The sequence below is a fragment of the Triplophysa dalaica genome, chromosome 10 (genome assembly GCF_015846415.1).
Source record: "Triplophysa dalaica isolate WHDGS20190420 chromosome 10, ASM1584641v1, whole genome shotgun sequence".
Taxonomy (NCBI): Eukaryota; Metazoa; Chordata; class Actinopteri; order Cypriniformes; family Nemacheilidae; genus Triplophysa; species Triplophysa dalaica.
The window spans coordinates 23,357,171-23,382,301 of record NC_079551.1 but is presented as its reverse complement, the minus strand read 5'-3'; the positions used below and the strand labels follow the sequence as shown (position 1 = coordinate 23,382,301).

The 25,131-nt window shown below is 38.3% G+C and overlaps 1 protein-coding gene across 1 annotated transcript; it reads right to left on the bottom strand.

Annotated features, from left to right (window-relative positions):
- Positions 1 to 2,512: 2,512 nt before the first annotated feature.
- On the bottom strand, positions 2,513 to 24,045 carry LOC130429700 (uncharacterized). The gene is made up of 5 exons (XM_056758418.1): positions 23,791 to 24,045; positions 7,177 to 7,246; positions 5,023 to 5,241; positions 4,533 to 4,593; positions 2,513 to 4,424 (listed from the first exon to the last, which is right to left on the bottom strand). The coding sequence occupies exons 2-5, from the start codon at positions 7,216 to 7,218 to the stop codon at positions 3,700 to 3,702; spliced, it is 1,047 nt and encodes a 348-aa protein (XP_056614396.1). The 5' UTR covers positions 7,219 to 7,246; positions 23,791 to 24,045; the 3' UTR covers positions 2,513 to 3,699.
- Positions 24,046 to 25,131: the final 1,086 nt, after the last annotated feature.

The window sequence follows — 25,131 nt, the reverse complement described above, 5'->3', positions numbered from 1 at the left end:
AAATGGATGGATGGAAGTGAATTTGCATATATAATCTGCTAAGTAGATGTATTTCAGTTCAGGTTATTACTGCCAATTATTAAGTAATTTATCTCATTTAAGTTATACATACACATTATATTTTTGATGATATATTAAATAAACTGAATTATCCTCCTGAATGTCTGTGTTTGTTTTACATTTTTAAAGCAGAACTGGACATGTATTATAACTGGAAGCTGTTGTTAAAAACAGGTGTTAATTATTCATCATTATCTCGCTTCTGATTTTTTTTAACACTGAAAAAAATGCAGCTACCTGCATAAGATGGATTTGGTTGTTTCAAACCAGCAACCAGCTACCAGCTATAGCTACCAGCTGCCATGTTCCAAAACACAGCTTGAGCTGGTCTAGCTAGATTTTTCAATAGGGCTGATAGCGACTAGTCGTACAAAACAAATTTATCTGTGCGTTATATGACGATATTTGGTATGGGATACACTTAAGGATAGGTTTAACTCTCTGTGAGTTATCAATTTAGAACATGAATATTAAGAAATAACAGGAATAAACAATATATTTAGAAAAAGTTTGACGGAGCTCTGTCTCAAACCACGCGTTCTCAGCAAACAGGAAGTGATGAGGATTTCCACTTATTTATTTATTCTATAATTTATTCTCGTTTGATAATTAGATGAGTTGGTCTTGATTACTATTGGTTCATATTAGATTGAAGCATTTGATCGATTACTTCTTGTTCTTCTGGTGTTTTATGGCGGTTTGGCAAACCCACGCAAAGGTGCATTTCCGCCACCTACTGATCTGGAGTGTGGAGAGTACTTAGTTTTGGAAGAGAAAAATACTAAATTTCTATATTCTATCTATTGTTCCTGTTATTTGTAGATATTTAAATAATATTTTGTGTACTCTTGATTGCCTTGCCCTGTTTCCTAACAATACTTTTAAAGAGATATTATCCCCTCCCAACCATCCTAATTCTTGTATTAATTGGGATCTCTCCCTTTTATATGAAGAACAGTCATAAAGGATATGCTTCACTGTTTCTATTTCTCCACATTTGTCACACTTCCCGATTCATGCTTACCTATTTCAAAAAGAATATAGTTTAATGCTGTATGTCCAATTGTTAGTCTTGTTATAATGACATCATTCTTCCTATTACCATATCTTTTTCTCTCATTTCCAACATACTCCTCAATCTGGAGAAGATGTCTTCCTTTACATCCACCATTCCATAACGTTTGCCATTTCTTACTTACTTCAGATGAAATTACTCTCTTGAATTCATCTTTACTTAAAGCTATTTTAATTTCTACTTGCTAGCAAAGAAAGCACTAAACCATCCGCAAGTCTTTGATCGATTACTCTTGACTTGTTGTAGAGTAACCTCACTCACTGATGGTTTGTGTTGAAGAGGCGGGCTTAACGCACCTGTCAGTCACCGTACGGAGTCTGCGGAAGGAGATAAAAGAAAGTCGTGGCCACGATCCAGGCAAATTATCCTCACCTTTTATGGGTTTCTGTGCGTCTTTGAATGATTGTAAGTTCACGTTTTATTCATGGACAGACCCTTCACAGTTATATTATTATGTTTTATATTTAATTTGGTGTTTTGCCGCTGTTATGACGTTAGTGTATCCCGCAGTGCTGAGGCTATGATTATATAGCCTTAGGTTCGGTTTGCAATTATGAGACCCGATGACAAGTTTATGCATGTGATTATGCTGATTTACCAACTGAATATTGTAAGCTGGGTGTGAGTTTAATTACGTGTACACAGACACCTTCAGTTTCGTTATTTGATTCCGTGCGTAAAGTCTGTTTACATGAATATATGGCGGCGCTGATGTAAATTGCTTTATTACGAGTTGGTGTTTATGTGATATGTATGCTGTGAATATATCATATATATTTATTCTTTATTTGGAAGCATACTGAAGCTGTGTAATTTAATTTACTTATTGTTTCTGTTTATTGTAGAACCACACACATCGTAAAACCCATACCAGAACTTAATAAACCCCTTTTTGAACCTGACCAGTGATTACCTCTTGTGTTCTGACCAACATACCAAAAGGAAGGCTAGAGACAATAAAACCTCCTTAGAACTACAATCCTTACCGCCTTACTATTCAATAGTTTGCTTTCGTGTTAATCTTTAAGTAACTCAGGCGGGCGCACAATTAGCTAGTATAGTATGTTACCGCATTTAGCCAATGAAGTCGATAACGATGCATCACGACTATGTGTCATTTAGATTAGATGCGCTTGTTGATGTTTTATTAGAGATAGACAGCCAGATAAATGACGAAGCCAACCCATCTAATTATCATTCAAGACACAGAAAAGTATGAATAAATTCAAGAACAAATAAATAAAAGCGTTAAAAAATAATCTAAAAATAAATGAATGTATAAATAAATACATGCAAGTATAAAAGAAAATGATAAATCAAATAATCTAAAAGAAATTTCTTTGCAGGTGTAAATTTAAAATTGTGAAAATGTTACTCCCCTCATTAAACTCTTTGTAATAAAACAAAAGCTCAAAATGACTGATTAGCCTGCAAGTTACTTGAAAGACACTTGAACTAGTTTCGTGAATTAGTAACATGTCAACAGCACAACGTCCTCCACGTTGAAGATCTGAAGATAATGTGACATACATTTTTAGAGCAAAAAAAAATTTTGGACAGATAAATGATGAGCTTTATTGTCGTTATTAAAATCAACTCGATTTACAACAGTTTATAGCCATGATATTGTGTAAAACATTGGGAACCCCAAAAAGTATGCACAAAAAAGTATCACTACCCCTTTACTATGATAAATCAATGTTAGATTGTCCGGGGGGTCTTGAAGATATTTCTTCGACAGTAGAGAGAAGCTAAATCGATCTACCATGCTATTGTGTGTTTATTTACTTAATCCATCTTTAATCCTAAAGACTTTGATTGCTGGTCATCGTTTTTAGATTTTGACAACGCTTACAAGTTGATATTTGGTGCTAGAAGTGTGAAAAAAGCAACAGAAACCACAACAAACAGTACTCTTAACTTCGCCTTACAACTGTGTAATGCGCGTGCATGCGAGAGGAGTATGATTTGTTCGGGGAGTTGGATTTCGGTACAACACCGATCTTGATCTCTCACAGGTTCATGAAGCAATGTTCGGTGAAAAGCGCTGAACATTCGGATTGTACTTTTCTGGAACAGTGTTGTGAATAAAATGTTACCATTCGTTTTGAGTTTTCTCATCTTTTGGCAGGGCAAACTTTTTTGTCACATCTTTTGGCAGAGTCTTTCTTTTCACAATGAAACACATGAAATGTCTCCACAACATGGCTGTGACATGACGATACAATGAGATTTACAAGTACGACCACTTTACTTGCATTTAGGTTTGGGCGGTCTTAGTCAAATCATGTTACGAAGTAATGTACATTCGTAGGGGTGTGGTTACACGTAGCTTTTCAGGCAGGTCTGGGTGAGCATTTGCTTTTACATAGAATGCATCTTTTGTTCCGACACTTACATTTTTGCAATTTTAAGTGTCTAATACATGCATGGGTAACTTATAGCACACCAAAGACACAGAAAAACATGTTTTCGCGCCGTACGACCCATTTGATAACAGTAGCCCACCCTCTAAACTGTAAAGGCCCACCTGAACCTGTCGACCCCAAACAGGAGAAATAAACTCACTGTCCCTGTTTAAACAAAGGTGCAACTTGACACAGAATGCTAATGCACCAGTCAGATCCACGATCTCTGTTGTACATGTTCGCAACTGCCTGTCTTACCTGTTCAAACCGTCTCTTTCTATCCCCTTTGTTGGCAATCCAGCTGACCTTTGCTAGTTCGTCCACATAGATTTGAAAGTTATTCATAGTATCTATGAGAAATTTCACCCTTTCTCTCTCGTCTTCTGTCACGTCACCTGGGTTTATATGTCTCAGCACATCTAACAAAGCAACACGCAGTGCTCTGCAATATTCGCCATAGACCACTCCATTCGCATTCACATAGAATTCATCCTGACTAAAGCGAACCACCATGTTTGACTGAATTTCTGCTTCTGTATTTTGGGAAAGTGTGTGTTTGCCTAGTTCATCCAGTCCCTGCTGAATCTGATTATATCCGCGTAGATTATAAATACCATGTTCTTTTATGAACTCAGTCAGCACATTGGAATGGAATCTAAGAATGCTATTGTTGAAGACATGTTCGCCTCTTTTTGACCTTTTCAGTTCTTCTGTCAGCTCCTGTTTGAAGTTTGGATTGAGGATACGGATCTTTTCTAACATGTCTTTTGTAATATCCTCCACTTTTTTCTGTCTCTCTTTCTGCTCCGCTGAAATTGGAGGTTTTGTTCCCCTTTTGGAACCTTTGAGCACATATTCAATAATCATTTCCTTTCTGATCTCTGTGGAGAAAAGATAAAAATAAAAATTGTTCTTGCAATGATTTAACTCTAAATTCAATTAATTTAATTTAAATTTAGAACAGTGAGAAGATCAGAAATAACACTCACCTCTCACATTTCTGAGTCCAGAAAATTCATCATCTGCTGCTACTGCTGCTGGTGGAGTCAACTTTTAAATATGGAAAGATAAACATTTAAATAAAAACTGTCATCATGAACTGGTGTGATGGTGCACTGTTACATGCAATATTTATACCAAATGCATTTATTATGTAAAGAATATCATACGATAGACCATGCTACTGTATGAAACTAATCCACTTTGGAAACTCTAAGGATTCAATGAATGTAATGTCTCTTATGAGGCTCAAACTACGCACCAACAAAGAGTGGAGAGTGCAGGAGTTATACATGATGGTTCATTCAGCAGAACTAAATAAAATCACAACTAATTTTTTTAATATATATCCAACTAAACTCTGATGAACTGATGACTCTGAAGTTCAGTTCATCTCAGAGGTTTTAACTGCTTTTTGGAACCTTAAGAGAATTTGCTTTATTATCTGTCAGTCTTTAAATGTATTTAAATATGACTCACTTTCACATGTTTTTTTAATGACTCTTTAACAATGTTTTCAATGGCCTTCTCTTTCTCCTTTATCACTCTTTCATTCCCTTCGTACAGAGCCAACACCAGGTCCACTGCCTCTTTAACCATCCCGATGACAGGAACGATGTCCATGAACCCAATCCACACTGTGTCTTCTTCATCTGCAGGCAGGGGTGTTTGCGTATGGAATAGGGCAGTTGACATACCCTAGCATTCAGACAAAACAATGGACACAAAGTGTGCATAATGATGCTCATTAAAGATCATCCAAATATTTAGACTGATAATTTTCGCATGGCTGTCGGAAGCATGTTTATTTTATTGTAAGAACTACACTCATTAACCAGCAGCTTCCATGGTGTAGTGAGTATGATGTGTGACGAGTAATTTTGACACTATCACGATGCAGGTGCAAATCCATGTTTTGACATCATATATTAAATCATACAGGAATTTATTTTCACCAAAACGAAGAAACTTTAATAATAAACCCCTTACCTTTGTCCACATATGCCAATTAATTGGCATTTATATTTTTTCTTTTCACAGTCACATAACAATCTCATCTGCCCGAGCCAGGTGTATAAATATTGCAAGATCTATAACATTTGTTACTTTATCTTTGAATAATAAAAAAAATTATGTTACTCCATGATGACGGAAATAAAACGTTAGTTTCATGGTTTCTATAACGTTAGGGGAAACAGAAACTTAACGTTATATTAACTTAAAGAAAACTTTCCTGAAGAACCAAAAACGAACCTTAGAAAATAACGTTATGGGAACCAAAAATGGTTAGCTGGGTTATTATTGTAAATATTGTCATTACTATACTGGAACAATAAACACAATAAACACCCTCCTCTGCCTCTGGTTGGCAAACGCTGATCATCAGTCAATCATCATCATTTATGAGGTTATATCCCACCCCAACACACACAGCAGAGAAAAAAACATTGCAGGTCCTTTGGATGAGTACGGAGCACGTCTGTTCACCCGTCGGAGAAAAAAAAAAAACTAGACACAGTTTTGTAATTAGTTCCCTCAGTTAAAAAAAACATACTGACATATTCTAAAACAGTTCCCAGAGTTTACAAAACTGGCTCTCGGATAAATAAACTGTAGGCCTACCCACGAGTTTCCAATCCGTGCTTCTGGTTATTTAAACTGTCCCCTCAATTTTTTAAATCTGTATCCACAAATTCATAATCTGTGCCCACGCTTTGACAATCCGTTCCCACAGTTTTGCAAACTGTAGCCTACTCGCGAGATTGAAGCCTCTGTCAAAAGAACAGAACAAGCTCCTCCAGGAACATTAATGAATATTGTATACTATTTTATTTTATAAATTGTCTTATTATGTTTATACACAGGCATGCGTGGCGTGAATAAAGCACGCGTTCATTGCCACGTTTCACTGGCATAAAGTTGGTTCAACATTAAACGTTCGATATTCAGTTTATTTAGGTACCGTCTCTAAAGTTACATACATAATAAAATACCTTTTTCCAACATCAAAAGCATTTAAAGGGAATGACTTATAGCCACGATACTAACTGTACAGTTTTCATGTGTGAGTCAGATAAAGTGCACACCTTTTAGATTGTTGAGTATTAAAATAAACCATCAAATCATGTGCACATAGTCCTATACGTAATGCTATTGAGCTTTAAATAATTGTATATTTGGTAATGAGACCATATCTGAGCCCCTAACGGTAACGAGAAACAGTAATTTTCTCGTCATAATAAAACTAGCGCCGTAAGTAACACGTGTATTTACAATGTCATTATTCCCATCACGATTAGGACACTTATAAAACCAAGGTAAGCTGCACTTAAATTTCATTTAATATTTAGCCTATATTTTAGACTCGTATCCGATTAACTTAGTCGTTGGTGGTTGTCATGACAACATCTGGTTGCGGGTTTGAAGCTATTGTCGAACACAATAAAAATGGAAGATAGTTTAGTAGATATTTTGTTGGAGTCGCCCTTTTGCTGCAGTAATAAGAGCTTTAAAAAGCACATTTTAAACGATATGAGGGTAGAGTTATCTGTGAGTCTCTGTGCATGTTCATGCATTCTTTCAGTTTCGTGGATTCTTGTACACGTTTTGTTTACAAATTTTGCCATAACATACCCTAGGTTTTGTTGAAACGCTGCAACTGGCCACAGTGGACATGCTGTTCCTCTGTCTGTTTATCTAAAACCTGTAAAGAGAAGAAGGGATGTGCTTTTATAGGGCTGTTTTCTACATGAACACTAATAAGTATTAGAAAAATTAAGCCACAATACATTTTCGGGTATTGTGGCTTTATCTCAACATCACACAGTTACAGCTTGACATGAGTCAAATATGCAGAAAAATATCCAGAAAAGCAAAGATTGTGGAGGACCTGAGTGATTGTTTTGAAGATCAGTGGACAGTCTAATGACCCATGACAAGAAACCCTTAAACAACTATGTCTTAACATAAAAACTGTCATTGATTCTTTAGGTAACATCATACAGTATTAAGAATCAGGAGCGTCTAAACATTTGCACTGTGCTATTTTTAAAATTCTGTTATTATTCTTTAGTGTGAACTTTGTTATCGTTTCTTTAGTGAAATAACAGGACTAAATTCAAAATAAACCTTCATTTTCAAAAATCCTTTTATTTTTCCAAAAGTTTCAGCTTTTTCCAGATTCTGCAAGGGGTGTATAAACTAGTATAAACAGATTGAGCTAAATATAAAATGTTATATGAAATCAAATAAATGCAAATTGTTCAGGCTCGTTCAGAGCAAATTTACACATCCTTAACTCTTTCACCGCCATTGAGTTATCTCATCAATAAAAAAAAAAACACTTCCCCGCCTAAGACGAGTTTTTACAGCAATCAGTGTATGTACTGTTGTACAGTAGGTGGCGCTGTTACACACCTTTGGGAAAAAGTACAGAATCCCAGAACCTAGAACGTATATGTTTTAGCAGTTTTTAATGATTGTTCTGAGTGTAATCTGGGCGGAATCTTTGACAAAAAACATTTATTATCTCAGCTGTTTAATCAAAATGATGCATTTTTGAAGAAACCTACCCACATCTACGGAGTGATAAAAAATGAACAAATGAAGATAGAAGAATACTTTTTCTTTTGTTTAAAGCAAGACTCTGTTCTTTCATTTGACATATTGTTTGTCCATACATTCTTTACAGAAAATTTACTGTGAGCCATTAAAGTTGGGTGAAAATGTTAAAAAACGCTGGCATAGGCTGGCAACTTATTTTAAAGAGGCTGGCGGCGAATGAGTTAATGAAAGCATTTAACAGTTAAAATGAGCCAATATTTTGCAACATAGCCTAATGCAATGCAAAAATCATTTTATAATAATTTTTCAGTAATAAGATGTACAAAAATGTGAGTTAAAAATTACGCTGATCGAATGAAAAAACGGCTAATAGTGCCTAAAGCATATCGTAAATGATGCTAAGAACCATAAATAAACACTAAGGTATATGATAATCATGTTTACATTAACAATGTTTTTGCTAAGAAAAACGAGCACATACATTTTCGGGAGAAAGTTTGGATTTAGTCTATTAACAGTAAGCGGTTTTCCATCACTCTGGTTTTATTTGCATTTTGATGTTTCGCATCAGAAACGAGTGATGGAAATGCCACGTTTCGAATTAAAAACCCATAATTTGCAAAAACGTTTTACGCTCGCTTTAAAGAGTTAATGTGAATAATGGGAGATGGAAACACATTTGACGAATACATTTGTCCAAAATGTCACATAACTGCACTATGAGACGGCGTAACCTGACTAACCCAAGGACTGATCTCGTTACACAGCATTAGAGAAGTTGTTGTAAAAGCCACTGGCCCAAAAACGGAATCCAATGGTGTGGGTGAAGGGATCTCGTGTTCTGCTTCTCCTCAGCGATTTGTACATGAAGTTATTTAAGAACTGTTACAATTTAATTCTGTGGTTAAGACCGATATGACTCCAATTTGAATATAATATAAAATAACTTGTATGACATTTCAAATGTATCTGTTGATCTAAGTTAACTTATCTATAAATCTCCATACTTTAATATTTATTATATATATATATATAGTTATTCTTTCGATTGGGACCTGCAGTCACATAGAGTCTCACACCGGCCGGGTACTTGGATCTCACGGACACGAAACGGTCAGTTCTGATCTAGTCAGAGGTTGCCGGGTAAACTAATATCATTAAGTTTGGCCGCGATATGCTTGCTCAGAAACATAACAATAGTTATTTTAGTCACGATCATGCGATGTGCTAAGCCATATGATAGGTGGAAATCTAACATTAGAAACAATGAGCTTTAGAAATGCTCCATTTATAATTTAAAGTCTAGTATAAGCTAATCCATCCTATCCTGACACATCGATTTTGCGGTAACAGAACAGGTTCCTTTCAATCTACTGGTAATAACAGACTTTGAAGAATTCAGATAATATCAACAATAACAATTAATTATGCCAGGCAGGTACAACATTAATTAAAATCATAGAATGTGCATACAAAGAACATTCTAACTTAATAAGCAAAGATTATCAACATAGTATAAAAATAAAACCACAAAGTTTATCATACCTGGCAAAATCGAGACACACAGTTGCAGTGTGGGAAGTTCTGGTTACAGATGCTTCCAAATCGAGACACAACTGCAATGTGGGAAGTTATGGTTACAGAAGCTTCCCTGAGTCTTTTGCCAATGCACCTTTTATACCAAAGAATCATGAATTCAATGGTCATTGTGTAATAATCATGAATACAATGGTCATTGTGAAATTTAGTTTAACTCGTGGCTGACGAGATCATCAAATGGGATGCCAATTTATCCGTGAACAGGATTCCCCGATAAAGCCAATCCTTGTAGAGGAGTGCAGGTAATGTCTTAAAGTAAAAAAAAAACACTCTTATACACTCTTTGTTAGGATTGAAGGAACTAGACCCTTCCACCCATCACACCAAGAACTTTAAAACAATATCAAACATGATGTTCAAATCTTCATAACTTGACAAAACATTATTAACAAAATATGGAATGTGTAAGCACTTTTACAATGATCAAGGCCTGAAGAGATGAACGGGAGGAGAGAGGTGTGATAAGAAGATGGGTTCTGTTCATGGACATCCACCCCTGATGGGAGGAAAGGATACAGTTGAAAGAAAGAGTATGTGAACCCTTTGGGCTTACTTGGATTTCTTCATAAATTGGTCATAAAATGTGTTCTGATCTTCATCTAAGTCACAACAATAGAGAAACACAGTCTGCTTAAACTAATACCGCACAAACATTATACGTTTCTGTTTATTGAACGCAACATGTAAACATTCATAGTGCAGTTGGAAAAGTATGTGAAACCCTAGGCTAATGACTTCTCCAGGAGCTAATTGGAGCCAGGAGTCAGCCAACCTGGGGTCCAATCAATGTGATGAGATTGGATGTGTTGATTAAAGCTGGCCTGTCCAATAAAAAACACCACTTTTGAGTTTGCTGTTCTGAAGAAGTGTTGTCTGATGTGAACCATGCCTCGCACAAAAGAGCTCTCAGAAGACCTACGATCAAGAATTGTTGACTTACAGAAAGCTGGTAAAGAGCTACAAAAGGATATCTAAAAGCCTTGATGTCCATGTGTCCACGGTAAGACAGATTGTCTACAAATGGAGAAAGTTCAGCACTGTTGCTACACTCCCTAGGCGTGGTCGTCCTGTAAAGATGACTGCAAGAACACAGCGCAGAATGCTCAATGAGGTGAAGAAGAATCCTAGAGTGTCAGCTAAACACTTACAGAAATCTCTGGCACATGCTAACATTTTTGTTGACAAATCTACAATAAGGAAAACATTAAACAAGAATGGACTTCATGGGAGGACACCACGGAGGAAGCCACTGCTGTCCAAAAAAAAGCCATTGCAGCACGTTTGAAGTTTGCAAAAGAGCACCTGGATGTTCCACAGCACTATTGGCAAAACATTCTGTGGACAGATGAAACCAAAATTGAGTATTTGTATTTTGTTTAGAAAGAACACACAACGCTATGTGTGGAGAACAAAAGGCACAGCACACCAACATCAAAACCTCATCCCAACTGTGAAATATGGTGGAGGGGGCATCATGGTTTGGGGCTGCTTTGCTGCCTCAGGCCCTGGACGGATTACTGTCATCGATGGAAAAATGAATTCCAAAGTTTATCAAGACATTTTGCAGGAAAACTTAAGACCATCTGTCCGTCAACTGAAGCTTAACAGAGGATAGACGATGCAACCGGACAACGACCCAAAGCATAGAAGTAAATCAACAACAGAATGGCTTCAACGGAAGAAAATACGCCTTCTGGAGTGGCCCAGTCAGAGTCCTGACCTCAACCCGATTGAGATGCTGTGGCATGACCTCAAGAGAGCAATTCACACCAGACATCCCAAGAATATTGCTGAACTGAAACCCTTTTGTAAAGAGGAATGGTCCAAAATTAATCCTGACCGTTGTGCAGGTCTGATCTGCAACTATAGGAAACGTTTGGTTGAGGTTATTGCTGCCAAAGGAGGGTCAACCAGTTATTAAACCCAAAGGTTCACATACTTTTCCCACCCTGCACTATGAATGTTTACATGTTGTGTTCAATAAAAACATGAAAACGTATAATGTTTGTGCGGTATTAGTTTAAGCAGACTGTGTTTCTCTATTGTTGTGACTTAGATGAAGATCAGAACACATTTTATGACCAATTTATGAAGAAATCCAAGTAAGCCCAAAGGGTTCACATACTTTTTCTTTCAACTGTATCATTCCTCATGATCTAGCAACAAATGGGGTTTGTGTCCTAGCATCTCAAACAACCTTAGTTCTTAGCACTTTTCCAGCTGCCTTAGATTGTTATGGTCATTCTTAAATGCCTGAGCAAAGTCATCAAGTATTTCTGTAATTGCCTCTGATACAGTCAGGTCCATAAATATTGGGACATCGACACAATTCTAACAATTTTGGCTCTATACACCACCACAATGGATTTCAAATGAAACGAACAAGATGTGCTTTAACTGCACACTGTCAGCTTTAATTTGAGGGTATTTACATCCATATCAGGTGTAGGAATTACAACAGTTTGCACATGTGCCTCTCACTTGTTAAGGGACCAAAACTAATTGGACAATTGGCTTCTCAGCTGTTCCACGGTCAGGTGTGTGTTATTCCCTCACTATCCCAATTACAATGAGCAGATAAAAGGTCTAGAGTTCATTTCGAGTGTGCTATTTGCATTTGGAATGGAACGGGCAGTAACATTCAATACCCGACTTCAAACTGGATATTAGTCTGCCAAATTGTGAAGAAGTGGAGAACCCGTCCAGAGAGAAAGAGCAGCATCAGCTCCAGGGCCTAACAAAGTACCTCACAAGCTCTATAAGAATGCGTCGGATGTTCTATGTTTTCTGTGGAGGGTAATAAGGGTAGTGTGGCAGAAGCAAAGAATATCTAATGCTTGGTGAAGGGCTGGGGGTTGGATGCATCAGAAAAGGATGAATCAGACATCAGTCAATTCCGGCCAATCTGCCCTCTCAACATCGAGGGGAAGCTCTTTTTCAGTATCGTGGCACAGAGGCTGTCCATCTCAAACTAATCAGAACATTGATACATCTTTACAGAAAGCCAGAATTCCAGTATTCTCTGGTTCCTTGGAGCATACAAGAATGATCAAAAGCATGGGCAAATGGTACAATGAAAGCCTCAAAAACAAAGAGCAAGTGCAACAACAAAGGCAAGAGATTGTCAACGACCTGAAGAACATCGACAAGGCACTATTGGCTAGGGAACTGAAGCTCTGGTGTTCACAGGTTGGACTCCTCCCCCGGACAATGTGGGAACTCACTGTGTATGAAGTCCCTTGTAACAACAGTGGAGAAGATGGTACGAACCTTAACTTCATACGCTAGAAGATGGCTTGGCGTCCTAAGATGTAACATAGGCCACTATGGCAAAGGAGTCCTGGAGTTACCTCTTACTAGCCTGATTGAGGAGAACAAGACCTCTCCAGAGTCAGATTCCAGATGACACTGAAGGACTCTAGAGACAAGATTCTCAGTCCTGAGGCAAAAAATGTTGTGGGACAAGTCCAGCAGGGAAGAGGTGGCTTTGCCCTTTGAAATCATGTGAACCGACCTGACGAAAGGCTACATCTTGAGAGCGTAGGAAGCTTGTGGTCGAGAAGGTGTGTCATCAGGAAGAGGTTTTCAGAAGTGCAAAGGCTGTCTCTCTTGCTAAACAGGGGCAATGGATGCAGTGGAAAGGTGTGGTGAGAAGAAAGATCAGCTGGAGGGAACTATGGGAGATGGAAGCAAGCAAGATCAGCTTTATCATTAGAGTGGCATATGACTTGCTTCCATCACCAAAGAATCTCCATCATTGGTATGGCAAGGACCCAACATGTGCCCTCTGCCCAACTCCAGCAACTTTCAAGCACATCATGACAGGCTGCAAGACCTTCCTGATGCAAGGAGCTACACCTGGCGGTCAAAAGCTTGTAAGCAGCTCTGGAAAGCAAGCGGAGCGAGACCAACTCCTTGCCACCAAGAACAGCCAACTCCCAGAAGGTAACAACAACGTTTGTCAGAGAAGAACAGAATATACCAACACATCCTTCCACCAGGCTGGAAGCAGGACACCTAAAAATGACCTGAGACCTGAAGATGCTGGCAGGCATCGGCCAGAAGGTAATTTTCCCACCTGAGATTGCCTCCACCAACCTCAGGCCAGACTTGGTACTCTGGTCCCCTTCAAAATAGGCTGCTTACCTCATAGAGCTCACAATTCCATGGGAGAACTCATTTTTTAGAGGCCAATGAGCATAAGAAGCTGCGTTATGCAGAGCTAGCAGCTGAACCAAAGCAGCCTGGCCAGAAGATCAAAGCGTATCCGGTTGAAACGGGCTGTAGAGGGGATATGTGGCTAGGCCTGTCGCCATAACAACATTTTGTTTGGTGATTAATTGCATTAGAAATAATTGCGATAGTCGATATTATTGTGCCACTGATTAACTAATGACATAATATTGCAAGTACACCCATTTACAGAACAAAGATCTTTTAATATAATATTTGGAAATTTGAACGTTAATAATAATTGGAGTGTAAATATTTAAAATCAATAAAGCAGATACTTCCAGTACTCAATTAAAATTGGCTGATTTACATTACACACTCACCTTAAAGAGTAGGTAGCAAATGTTTTTTAAGGTCCTACCATGGTTTATGGAGTGTCCAACAACAAGTTTATGTACATACAATGTGTTTAAACACTATAATCTCGTAATAATAGGCAGTTATTCGTACTTTACTTCTTGTCTGACTCTCAAGTGATTCGTTCCGCGATTCATCCGTCTTGGCCCCTCCTACCAGCTAACATTGTGTCATTTGATTGGTCAGATGGTGTAGTCTGTTGTGATTTGTCAAACGCGTTCATCATCTGTCGCAAATGGTACCATATTCTACTGCCCTAATCCTACCCAAAACCTAGACATAACGACTACATTACTAACTATTAATAAGCAACAAATTAGGAGTTAATTGGGTAATAGTCGTAGTTAATGGTTTATTAATACCAAGAATTGGACCTTAAAATAAAGTATGACCGTTTTTTATGTAAAAAATGCATACAGTATATAAACATAATGCCGATATTATTGCATCACCAAACAACTACCAAAAATGTGCTGGACTCTTCTCACTTTTAAACGTTGTTAAACGTTTAAACTTTTTTACGTTGTTGGTCTTGGAGATGGCGCCTGTGTCTATGACCTGCCGTCTGTCTCTGCACACTTTGTTTGTATTTGTTATTTTTGTAAATTACTATTGCAAATGTCAACTCTCTACTGGTCTATGACCGCCAATTACTTTTAGACCTTCGACCCTTAATTTGAAAACTTGGTGCTATTTGAGCATGAAGGCCAAGAAACTTTCTGTCCTCCGTTCCTTACGGGAATACCAGCTCACCTTCGTCGTGTGTCAGCTCACCTTTGCGCAGAGCGCGCCGTAGATGCCGGGGAAAACGCGGTGGTTGGCAGGTGAAATTAAGGATTTGGCTAACGTCTTCCTCTATGACTTTGCCTGGAATCCGTTCAGATTTTTGTCGTCTTGCGCTGTGGCGTTCTGCGGATCCGATTGACTCCTATTTGGTTCCAGTGGCTGGTTTGGACGTGGGGGTCCCTGTTTGTCGTTTTCAGGATCATCGCCTCCGCTGGTGCGGGGTGAATCAGCAGAATCTCCGGCCGCTTGCTCCGACTACACTGGCTGTAAAAGCCCCGGGCCCAGCTAAGTTTGCCCTGGTGAATGCTAGATCGCTAGCAAACAAAACTTTCATTTTGAAAGACTTCTTTGAGTCACGCGACTTGGATTTTCTCTGTGTAACGGAAACGTGGATTCCTGTGGGTGAGTCGAGTGCTTTTTGTGAACTTTTCCCGTTTGACTGTTTGTACTTTAACTCTCCGAGAACGTCAGGTCGTGGAGGAGGACTGGCAACAGTCTATAAAACAAATTTTAAGTGTAAACAGCTTGCACTCGCAGTATCCTTTGCCACCTTTGAGGTGGATTTGTTTGAACTGAGCGGTGCATCTCCAGTGTTGTGCGCACTCGTGTATAGGCCACCCAAATACAACAAGGATTTTGTCACTGATTTTTCTCAATTTTTGGCTGAGGTTGTGCCAATGTACGGCTGCCTCCTTATTGTAGGGGATTTTAACATTCATGTGTGCTGTCCTGAAAAGCCAATGGTAAGCGCCTTTTTAAATGTCATTGACTGTTTTAATCTTGTACAGTGTGTATCTGGCCCCATGCAGGAACGTGGGCACTCTCTTGACTTGGTTTTAACTCATGGCTTAACTGTTTCTAATCTTGAAGTCTGTGATGCTTTCTTCTCTGATCATATGCCTGTTGTATTTGAAATTTCCCTCTCCTGTGTCATAGTTAAACCGTGTGCCCCTGTGCGCCGTGGTCGAATAGTTAACCCTTCCACTGCTGCTCAGTTTTCCTCTGTTTTTAATCTAAACTGTGTTTCTCTTTGTCCTTATACAACTGTTGAAGATCTGTCCGTTGGTTTTAATACTGCTTGCCTAGCAGCATTAGACATGGTTGCCCCTGTAAAAACCAGGGTGTCTAAACCGAGATCTGATCCCTGGCTGAACGATGTCACCCGCGCTGCCAGACGCGAGTGCAGAAGGGCAGAAAGAAAGTGGAAGAGGGATAAACTCCAAGTGTCATTTCAGATACTCAGAGAGAGTTGGTGTTCTTATCAAAAAATTGTAAAAGCTAAAAAGATCAAGCATGTTTCTAACATTATTATTTCTAATGGTCACAATCCTCGAGTTCTTTTTAATACCATCAAAACTTTTTTTAATGTCTCACAACGCCAGTGCTTTGAGAACCCTTTAAAAGTGTCTGAGGAGTTTCTTCACTTTTTTATTCACAAGGTGGAGAGCATTAGGGCCCTTATTGGTCCACCTTTGTATGACCCTGGCTTTTCTGTAACCTGTTCTGCTGTTTTGAACCAGTTTGAGCCTGTTAGTTTGCCTCTTTTAGAAAAAATTATTGGTCAAATGAAGTTCACTGGCTCCCCAAATGATGTGATTCCCCCTCGTCTTTTTAAAGAGGTTTTTCCTACAGTGGCGCCCTGCATACTTGATATTGTTAATGTCAGTTTAAGTACTGGAGTCGTACCTATGAGTTTTAAACATGCAGTTGTTCAACCCTTGTTAAAGAAACCTGGTCTAGACAGACTTGAGCTCTCTAACTATCGGCCTATTTCTAAGCTCCCTCTGCTTTCCAAAATTATGGAGAACGTTGTTTATTTGCAGCTTAGCACATTTTTGAATGACAATTGTATAACTGAAATTTTCCAGTCTGGGTTAAAGTCAACCCACAGCACTGAGACAGCTCTGCTGAGGGTTTTCAACGACATTCTTCTGGCTTCAGACTCTAGTGATACTGTTGCTTTGCTGCTATTGGACCTTACGGCTGCGTTCGATACAGTCGATCACCAAACTTTATTGTCGCGACTGGAGAACTGTGTGGGCATTAAGGGGTTGGCCTTAGCCTGGATTATTTCCTATTTGGAAGGCAGAAGGTTTTCAGTTCAGGTCAGTGATGCTGTTTCCTCCTCGGCTCCTCTATCGTGCGGTGTTCCTCAAGGGTCTGTCCTTGGGCCGCTGCTTTTTTCAGTGTACCTGCTGCCTCTTGGGTCAATTCTTAGAAGTCACAATGTTTCGTTCCATTTATATGCTGATGACTGCCAAATATATGTGCCGCTAAACCAGTCAAAAACCCTTTTAGAGTGTCTGAATGAAGTGAAAGCGTGGATGGCTATGAATTTTTTGTATTTAAATGAGAGCAAAACTGAGTGTTTGTTATTTGCTCCTAGTGACTCAGCTGCTGCGGTTTCTGTTGACTTGGGTTGTCTAACCCGAGACATTAGCCCTGTGGTTACAAACCTGGGAGTCAAATTGGATTGTCGGCTAAAACTTGATGCCCAGATTAGTGCAGTGGTGAAGACCAGCTTTTTTCAGCTGAGCCAAATAGTCAAAGTAAAACCGGTTTTATCTCGACATGATTTTGAAATTTTAATCCATGCTTTTATCACCACTCGTTTAGATTATTGTAATGCACTTTACACTGGTATTAGCAAATCACTTATGTCACGATTACAACTAGTTAAAAATGCGGCTGCTCGTCTTTTAACTGGAACTCGAAAATTTGACCATATCTCACCCATCCTACAGTCCCTCCACTGACTCCCTCTGCACTTCCGCATTGATTTTAAAATTATTTTATTTGTTTTTAAATGTCTGCATGGCCTGGCCCCCCAGTATCTGTCAGATCTGCTCGTGCCTTACACCCCCTTCGTTCGCTCCGGTCAGCTGGCCAGGCACTGCTGGTCGTCCCCAAGACTAAACGAAAATCCAGATGTGGCACGGGTACAGGTCCCAGATCAGCGTCACCTGGAAAACAGGCTGGCAGCTACTGCCAGGCATAAAAGGAGCTCACACAGCTCACTCGGGTCTCGCTCGAGAAGCAAGGAGTAACTTGTTGTCTGTTTCCTCTACAGATTCAAGCGAGTGACCTAAAAGACGGGACTTACTTGGAGCACAAGTCGACGGTGTTCCAAAGGACGTATTCAGCGGGTGTCAAACCTTCAATTGTGTGAACTACTACAGTTCGTCAATACATTTCCCCGTAGGGGTTGTTACACCAGCTGACTTGTGTCCGTCAAATCTCTTACCCTGCCACACAGAGGTGACCGTGCATTTGCCGTGGCAGCTCCGAGACTCTGGAATGAGCTGCCTTTGCACATCAGATTGATTGACTCTCTTCCTGTTTTCAAATCCCATTTTAAGACTTATTTATTTTCTTTGGCTTTTGCCTCAGTCTGAGGGTTGACTTTCTAGTTTTGTATTACTGTTGTATTTGTTGTTTTGTTTAATTATTGTTTTATTATTTTTGTTGTGTTTCTGCTGTATGTTATTGTTGATTTATTGAACACTGTTGTTTTTAAAGCGCTTTATAAATAAAGGTGGGTTGGATTGGAACGTCATGTTTATATATCACGCGACAAGTCGATAAATTGGCTAGGGGTCGACCACTTATAGACGTAGATATTAAGCATTAAGCCAATTTACCAATAATGTAATTTCATTTTGAAATGCGCTATTGGGCTCTGATGTGGCCAAGATTTAGTGAGAGCCATTGGATCATGGCACTCTAGTCTGTGGCTTATTCTAACGCCTGACCACTGCTCATCTGATTTGTTGGGAGTCACAAGTCCGACAAATCAACCCAGGAGGCTGAAGGCACTGGAGGATTGGATTTTACACGCACTGAAAGCATTTGCTAGTTCGAGCTGTTCAGTAATCGCGCATCAGTTGACATGCATTGTATTGCACATTATTTAACTCATACCAATCACAAATCCAAACCATTTTAAAGCATCATGTGCTCGGGTTCTGTCAAAAGACGATCTTCAGTCAGTGCATTCAGGCATGGCATGCACACTCCAACTTCTCACAGCAAGTGTCAGATTGAGTTATTTTCGCAACTTATTACACATTAATGTTCTTACATATACTTTATAATGCCCGTCTTGGTGCGTATACACGTAAGCACAGTCGGTTGTCTTCAGTGATTGTCCTCAGATCTGTGTAATAGGTGTTTTTCCTTAATGTCTTAACAAGCAGCCACATCTTTTTTATGACTGCAGAGAAAGACTTGAATACTCCAGTAATTTTGGTCATACAAATAAGACTAATACATGATTCGAATCTGTGATTGGTCTACTTTTATTTGTGTGTACTCATTATCTACAGAATGTTTTACTGTTGTAAAACAATGACAAAATACAGGCTGTGCGTTCAGCCGTCTCTCTTCGCGTGCATCTTTCTGAAACGCATCATTAAAACAGATTTAAAACTCTGGGAATACTCAATACAAGAAAGCTTGAAGTGTCTACTTTTAAATGAATTAAATCATATCTTTGGATTATATAAACTATGCATGAAACTTAAGACAGGTGCAGTTTCTCCCGCATTAGCTTGTTATGTCATCACATCCTTGTGCAGAGCGCTCTATTTCACATGATCCGCACAAGCCCCAAACAATGGCACAACAAAACAGCAATAGTCTTTGTTAAATATGTTGATTGAATTATTGTTTGTTTATTTCCTTCCTGTTTACCATGGTGTTACTATATTAAACGTGTAGTAACCATGGTTTTTAGGCAAAGTTTTTGTCAAAGCTCTTGTTATTCATAATTTTGCACATATTTTTCATTTTTACACCAGACATATATATCAGTTCAAAATATTGGTTATCGGTCTACTTGACCAGTAATAATCGATATCGACAACAGCCCTGACAAACGCATATCGGTCGACCTCTAAAATTGACTATCACGACAGGCCTATTTGTGGCATCCTCTACCATTAGAATGCTGAAAGACCTCGGAGCCACAGTCAGGCCTTGCCTAAAACCATCAGAGACATGTCAGAGGTGACTGATTGAATGAGCCAGTGGATTTGACTCAAGTGGAACGACCCATGCTTGGCCCCAAGTTCCTCTTGAGGGTGAAATTTCGGAGGTGGTTATGGACAGGAAATAAGCCGAGGGCTGATCATCCTGCAGCGGGACAGTGTTTAAAAGGCCAAAACACCTAGTGATGAATGGGCACACTACTGAAAAAGTGTCCTCTACCCAACTGCCCCAGAGTGTTACGCTGGCAAAGATTCCCTTCCTTTACATCACGTGGACCCCCTTCACACCCCGAATCACTTTATCGTTTACCACTACCGACGACAAGTCTAATCGAGCAAATTCTCACCACATATTGGCACAAGTGACAGTGTAACATCTCGTTCTGTGTATTATGACTCCAAAATTAGCTCTCGAGGTTATAAAACTGTTAAGAAATCCATTCACTCCATCCACTGTCAGAAATGCATTCACTTCATGTTATAGTTTCTATAATTGACCACTGTTGCTCTCTTATTTTGATAATTAGTTCTACTAGAGGACTTATTCCTGATTACGAAATGGAAAATTGAGATTAGAATTCCTAGACCTGTATCAACTCTTACAATGGCCTTATATTAAATGTGTGATTTCGGCAAACGTGTAGTCTGATTTTATTAGACCATGTGCTGAAAGGCCCTGTTTTAATAAACTGTCATGTCTGGCACTCACCTTAAAATATTGCATATTCATATGTCAGATCCTTTTTATGAACTTTCATGAGTTTTTGGTAATGGCAACATTTTATTTAATGCGAGTAATATTAATTGAAGCATACATTGCAATAATGTATATAATGAAGACATGAATTAGTTCACATTGTCTATAAACATTTGCAAAAAAGAAAAACACATCTGAAAAAGATTGATGTTAAATTAACAGAACATAAGTTAACATGTATGCCTTTACACACTACGCTGTCGGGAGCAGGTCTCAGGCGTAACAAGTTCCCGACTCCACCACTGAGCCACAGTAGTGGCATGAAAGACAATGCGGGAGAACCCAAATGCAGGCAGGCACAGACGTGGGGGTTAAACAGGGGTATTTATTATAAACAACAAACAGGAACAAATAGGGCAAAACAAAACCCACGAGGGGGAATACAAGACAGAATATTATATTTAAACAAAACAAGGACTAACTAAACTACTAAACAAACACTTGAAACAAACACTAAACTAAAACTTATTGGAAACTGGAGGACACAAGGTACAAGGAACCAGGAACAAGGAACAAGCATAAAGCTGTGAAACAGGAAAACATCAAAGACCAGGTTGAACGTAGCACGTACCACTATAGACCAGGTAAGATGTACAATGAACCAGCACAGGACAATGAACATGAGGATGTTTTAAAGGGAAACAAATCAAGAGGGAACAGGTGCAGGGGATAAACTAATTAACACAAACTATGAAACAGGAGCGTAGGAACGAAGACACAGACTGGGAAGAGATGAAATCGTCTCTCTCCCACATGAAACAAAGGATCCTGTAAGATTCCAGCTCAAGACCAATAATTCCCTTTCAAGAGGTGGAATCATGACACTACGCGTCTTATAAAGTCTTGAAACAATACATTTAAATGACACAACAAATGATGAAACCAAAAATCTTAAAACCCTTGCCTGCATCAAGCAGCTTGTTGTTTTGAGCCTGTAATGCGATGACGTACTGGATCAGTCCAATACGTCATGGATGTTGTACTACATGGATGTTGCTCCGGGGTGTATTTTGAAGACGCATGTGCAATGATGTCGCGGATGAACTGCATTTTTGCTATTATACATATTTTAAGGCTTACCTGCAAAATGTTCCGTATTTACTGCTATATGCATGTTTCATGATTATAGATTCACAGAGCTTTTATCGCAATATCTTAGTTTTAAAAGCTAAATCTATTGCATGAATAGTATAAACTATTATAAACGTTAACAATTATTATATTTCATCGCTGTAATGTTCTAGAATTATATAACGTATATTGTTATAACGTGTTTAGTGTTGCCATGCACAGCCATGAAACATCTAGAGTATGTTACCAATGTCATATACTGTACATTCAACATTTTTTATATTAAAATGATAACTTCATTGCTTTTTGTTCATATTTACTGTTGAGCGGAAGCAAACATGAGGCAAGTAATTGTTTTTGATTTGATTGATTTATTTCCCACTTGTTTTTTTGTCATTATAGCACTGCAGCATCACCCTCCAATTCAATTCAGTGCCAGCTAAACCCTATCATTTAAAAATTAATTTAGATTTAATATGCAAACAGTTGACTGCTGTCAATAAGAAAACAGAATTTCTTTATAGATGTTGCATAGAAATTGTACCACTTTTCAGTAGTACAGACAAACCAAAACATAAATATGTACAGAAGGCCACAGAAATATATAAAAAATCTAAATATAGAAACATATACAGTATTGAATACTTTTGCCCAATCATAAGTGTGTAGTCTTTGATATTAATGCATATATTTCTGAAGTTTATAATCATAATGAGTAATGTATTGACCAACTGGAGTTAACACTATTGTCACTAAGTGACCTTTTCAACTCTGGCACAACCAGTGATTCAATGCAACATAGTATATACCGTTATTCTTAGTGCTATACTGGCTGCCATCACTGAGAGCATTCTGCTGAGCTTCAGACTTTTTCATGGAGTAAACCACGGTGAAGTCCCTTCCTGCCCTCTCTATCATCACATAGTGGGCAGTCATTGAATAAACCCCCAAATCTCAAGCAATGTTTCTATGTATATGGCACTCTGTATTTATCCTTGTATTCATTAGTTGACAAGACCTATTTTAAGAAAGACAATTTCTATTAAAACTATGAATAAAACATGAACAAAATCTCATACTACAGTATAGGGGGCAATTCTGTTATTAACAAGCCATTAACTAAGACTTTTCCCCAATGAACTCCTAATTTGTTGATTATTAATAGTTGTTATGTTTAGGTTTTGGGTAGGATTGGGGATGTATAGTATGGTCATGTTGAATATGTACTTTATAATTACTAATAAACAGCCAACATTTCAATAACAGGCATATTAATAACTACTGGTTCATAGTGAGAATCGCCCCTATACTGAGGTGTTACCGAACAAAGTTTAAATGCTTTTGTAGTATTTTGAGCTAATTTGTAGAGATTTAGATTTAGAATAATCACAATAAGATTGTATCTGTTAACATTATAATATTATCAAAGATTACTGAATGCTGAAAACGCTATTGCTCACTGATGTAATTGCTAACATTAGTAAATAAATTAACCAACATTAACTAATTATGAGCAATATCATTTTTTAGCCATTTATTAATCTTTGTTAATGTTTATTAATGTCTCACTTCCGCAAGAACATCTTGTTTTTTTTCAGGAAGTAATCGCGCAGCTCTATCTCTCTTTTATAAATGTGATCAAACTAAATATTCTTCAAAGATACGAAGTATGCAATACTACTCTCTAGGTACTCAAGATTAATATGAGATTTGCAGAAAGTGCGTGTGTGACCCCATATTTAAAGAAAACAATTACAGTGTTTTAGTTTGTGTAACAGCTGCAGTGAAGTTTCCTCCATCTTTAAACAACAAAAACACGTTTATCCCAAGAGGTAGTCATATTATTTCATACAGCAGAAATCAGCATTGTCTATATTCTCAAAAAAATCTTACCTGTTCGTATTTTGATGACAAGAGCTTCCTCCGCAGTGTCAGTCAGTCAGTCAGTAACCCCGATCAGATGCTCTTTAGGGATGGGCAGATCGATCCAAATATAGATGGTATTGATACGTTGTTATTGGTATCGGATCGGTTCTAGTCTGACGAGATTGAGATTTAAATTTAAACCTTTCGAATCTACTCTAAAGCACTGCTTTCGTTTCATCAAAGAGCAGACATGGGTCAGAATACGCAACTCCTTTCACACACAGCCACGTACACGTTGCTCTTTTATGGAACGCCAAGAGGGTCAAAAACGTGTGAGTTTGAACACGCCAACAACGCGCAGAGTACGCGCAGTCTAAAAATCGACGCGTACTCTACGCGCAAACAAGAGCTAGCATAAATGTTAAGAATGAAAAAGGTTTTCATTAGTTTTCTTGAATATTAATTTGAACGAATATAACTGGAATCTAATGTTTGCTCTGTTTTTCTATACCTTCTACAAAAGGTTTGTCTGTAATTTAAATTATAGAGGGATAAATCAATTCCTTATCCAACGAAAATCAGCATTACAACATTTCTGATGTGTTATGAAAATATAAACCCCACATATTACCCGCACACACAAAAAAAACAAGAGAAATAAGCAGGTATAGGTTAAACGGTGCTCACCCAACACAGGGTTTTATATGTATATTTTCTTGTCTCTACTCAAATACAAATAGTCGAATTCATTTGTAGGCCTAAATCTTTTTGTGTTTTGTGTCGGTGTGCGTATGTGGTTGTGTTACAATGCAGTGGAGCAGCCAATTTACAAACCTGCATTATCGATGTGCACAGAACAATCCCTTGTTGTGCCATATATATATCACTTTATGTGCTGTGAGATGGTGGGGCTTATTATTTACACATTTTATATTAATTTAATCAGTCAACTAAAATGGTATTATTTTATTTAAGAATTTGAAATGACAAAAAAGGAAGTAAATAAAAACCCCAAACAGTTGAAAGCCTGTCATAACATTTTGTCATGAATTCTTGGGGTGTGGTGAGAGACAGAGGACCCAAGTGCAGACAGGGAGGTAATTAACAAAAAGGGTTCATTTAAATACAAAAACACAAAAGGGGTAAAACAACATAACATGCAGTGCAGACAGGAACAAAGACTTACTAAACTAACAGGACTAGACTATTAAAACATTACATCAACTACGAATAAACTAAACTTACTGACACCAGGAACTCACCCTTATGACACAATGAACAATATATAGGGAGGCAAATCAAGAGGGTCTAGGGCAATAACTAATAAACAAGCAATAACGAGACAAAAGGACTGGAAACATAGACGAA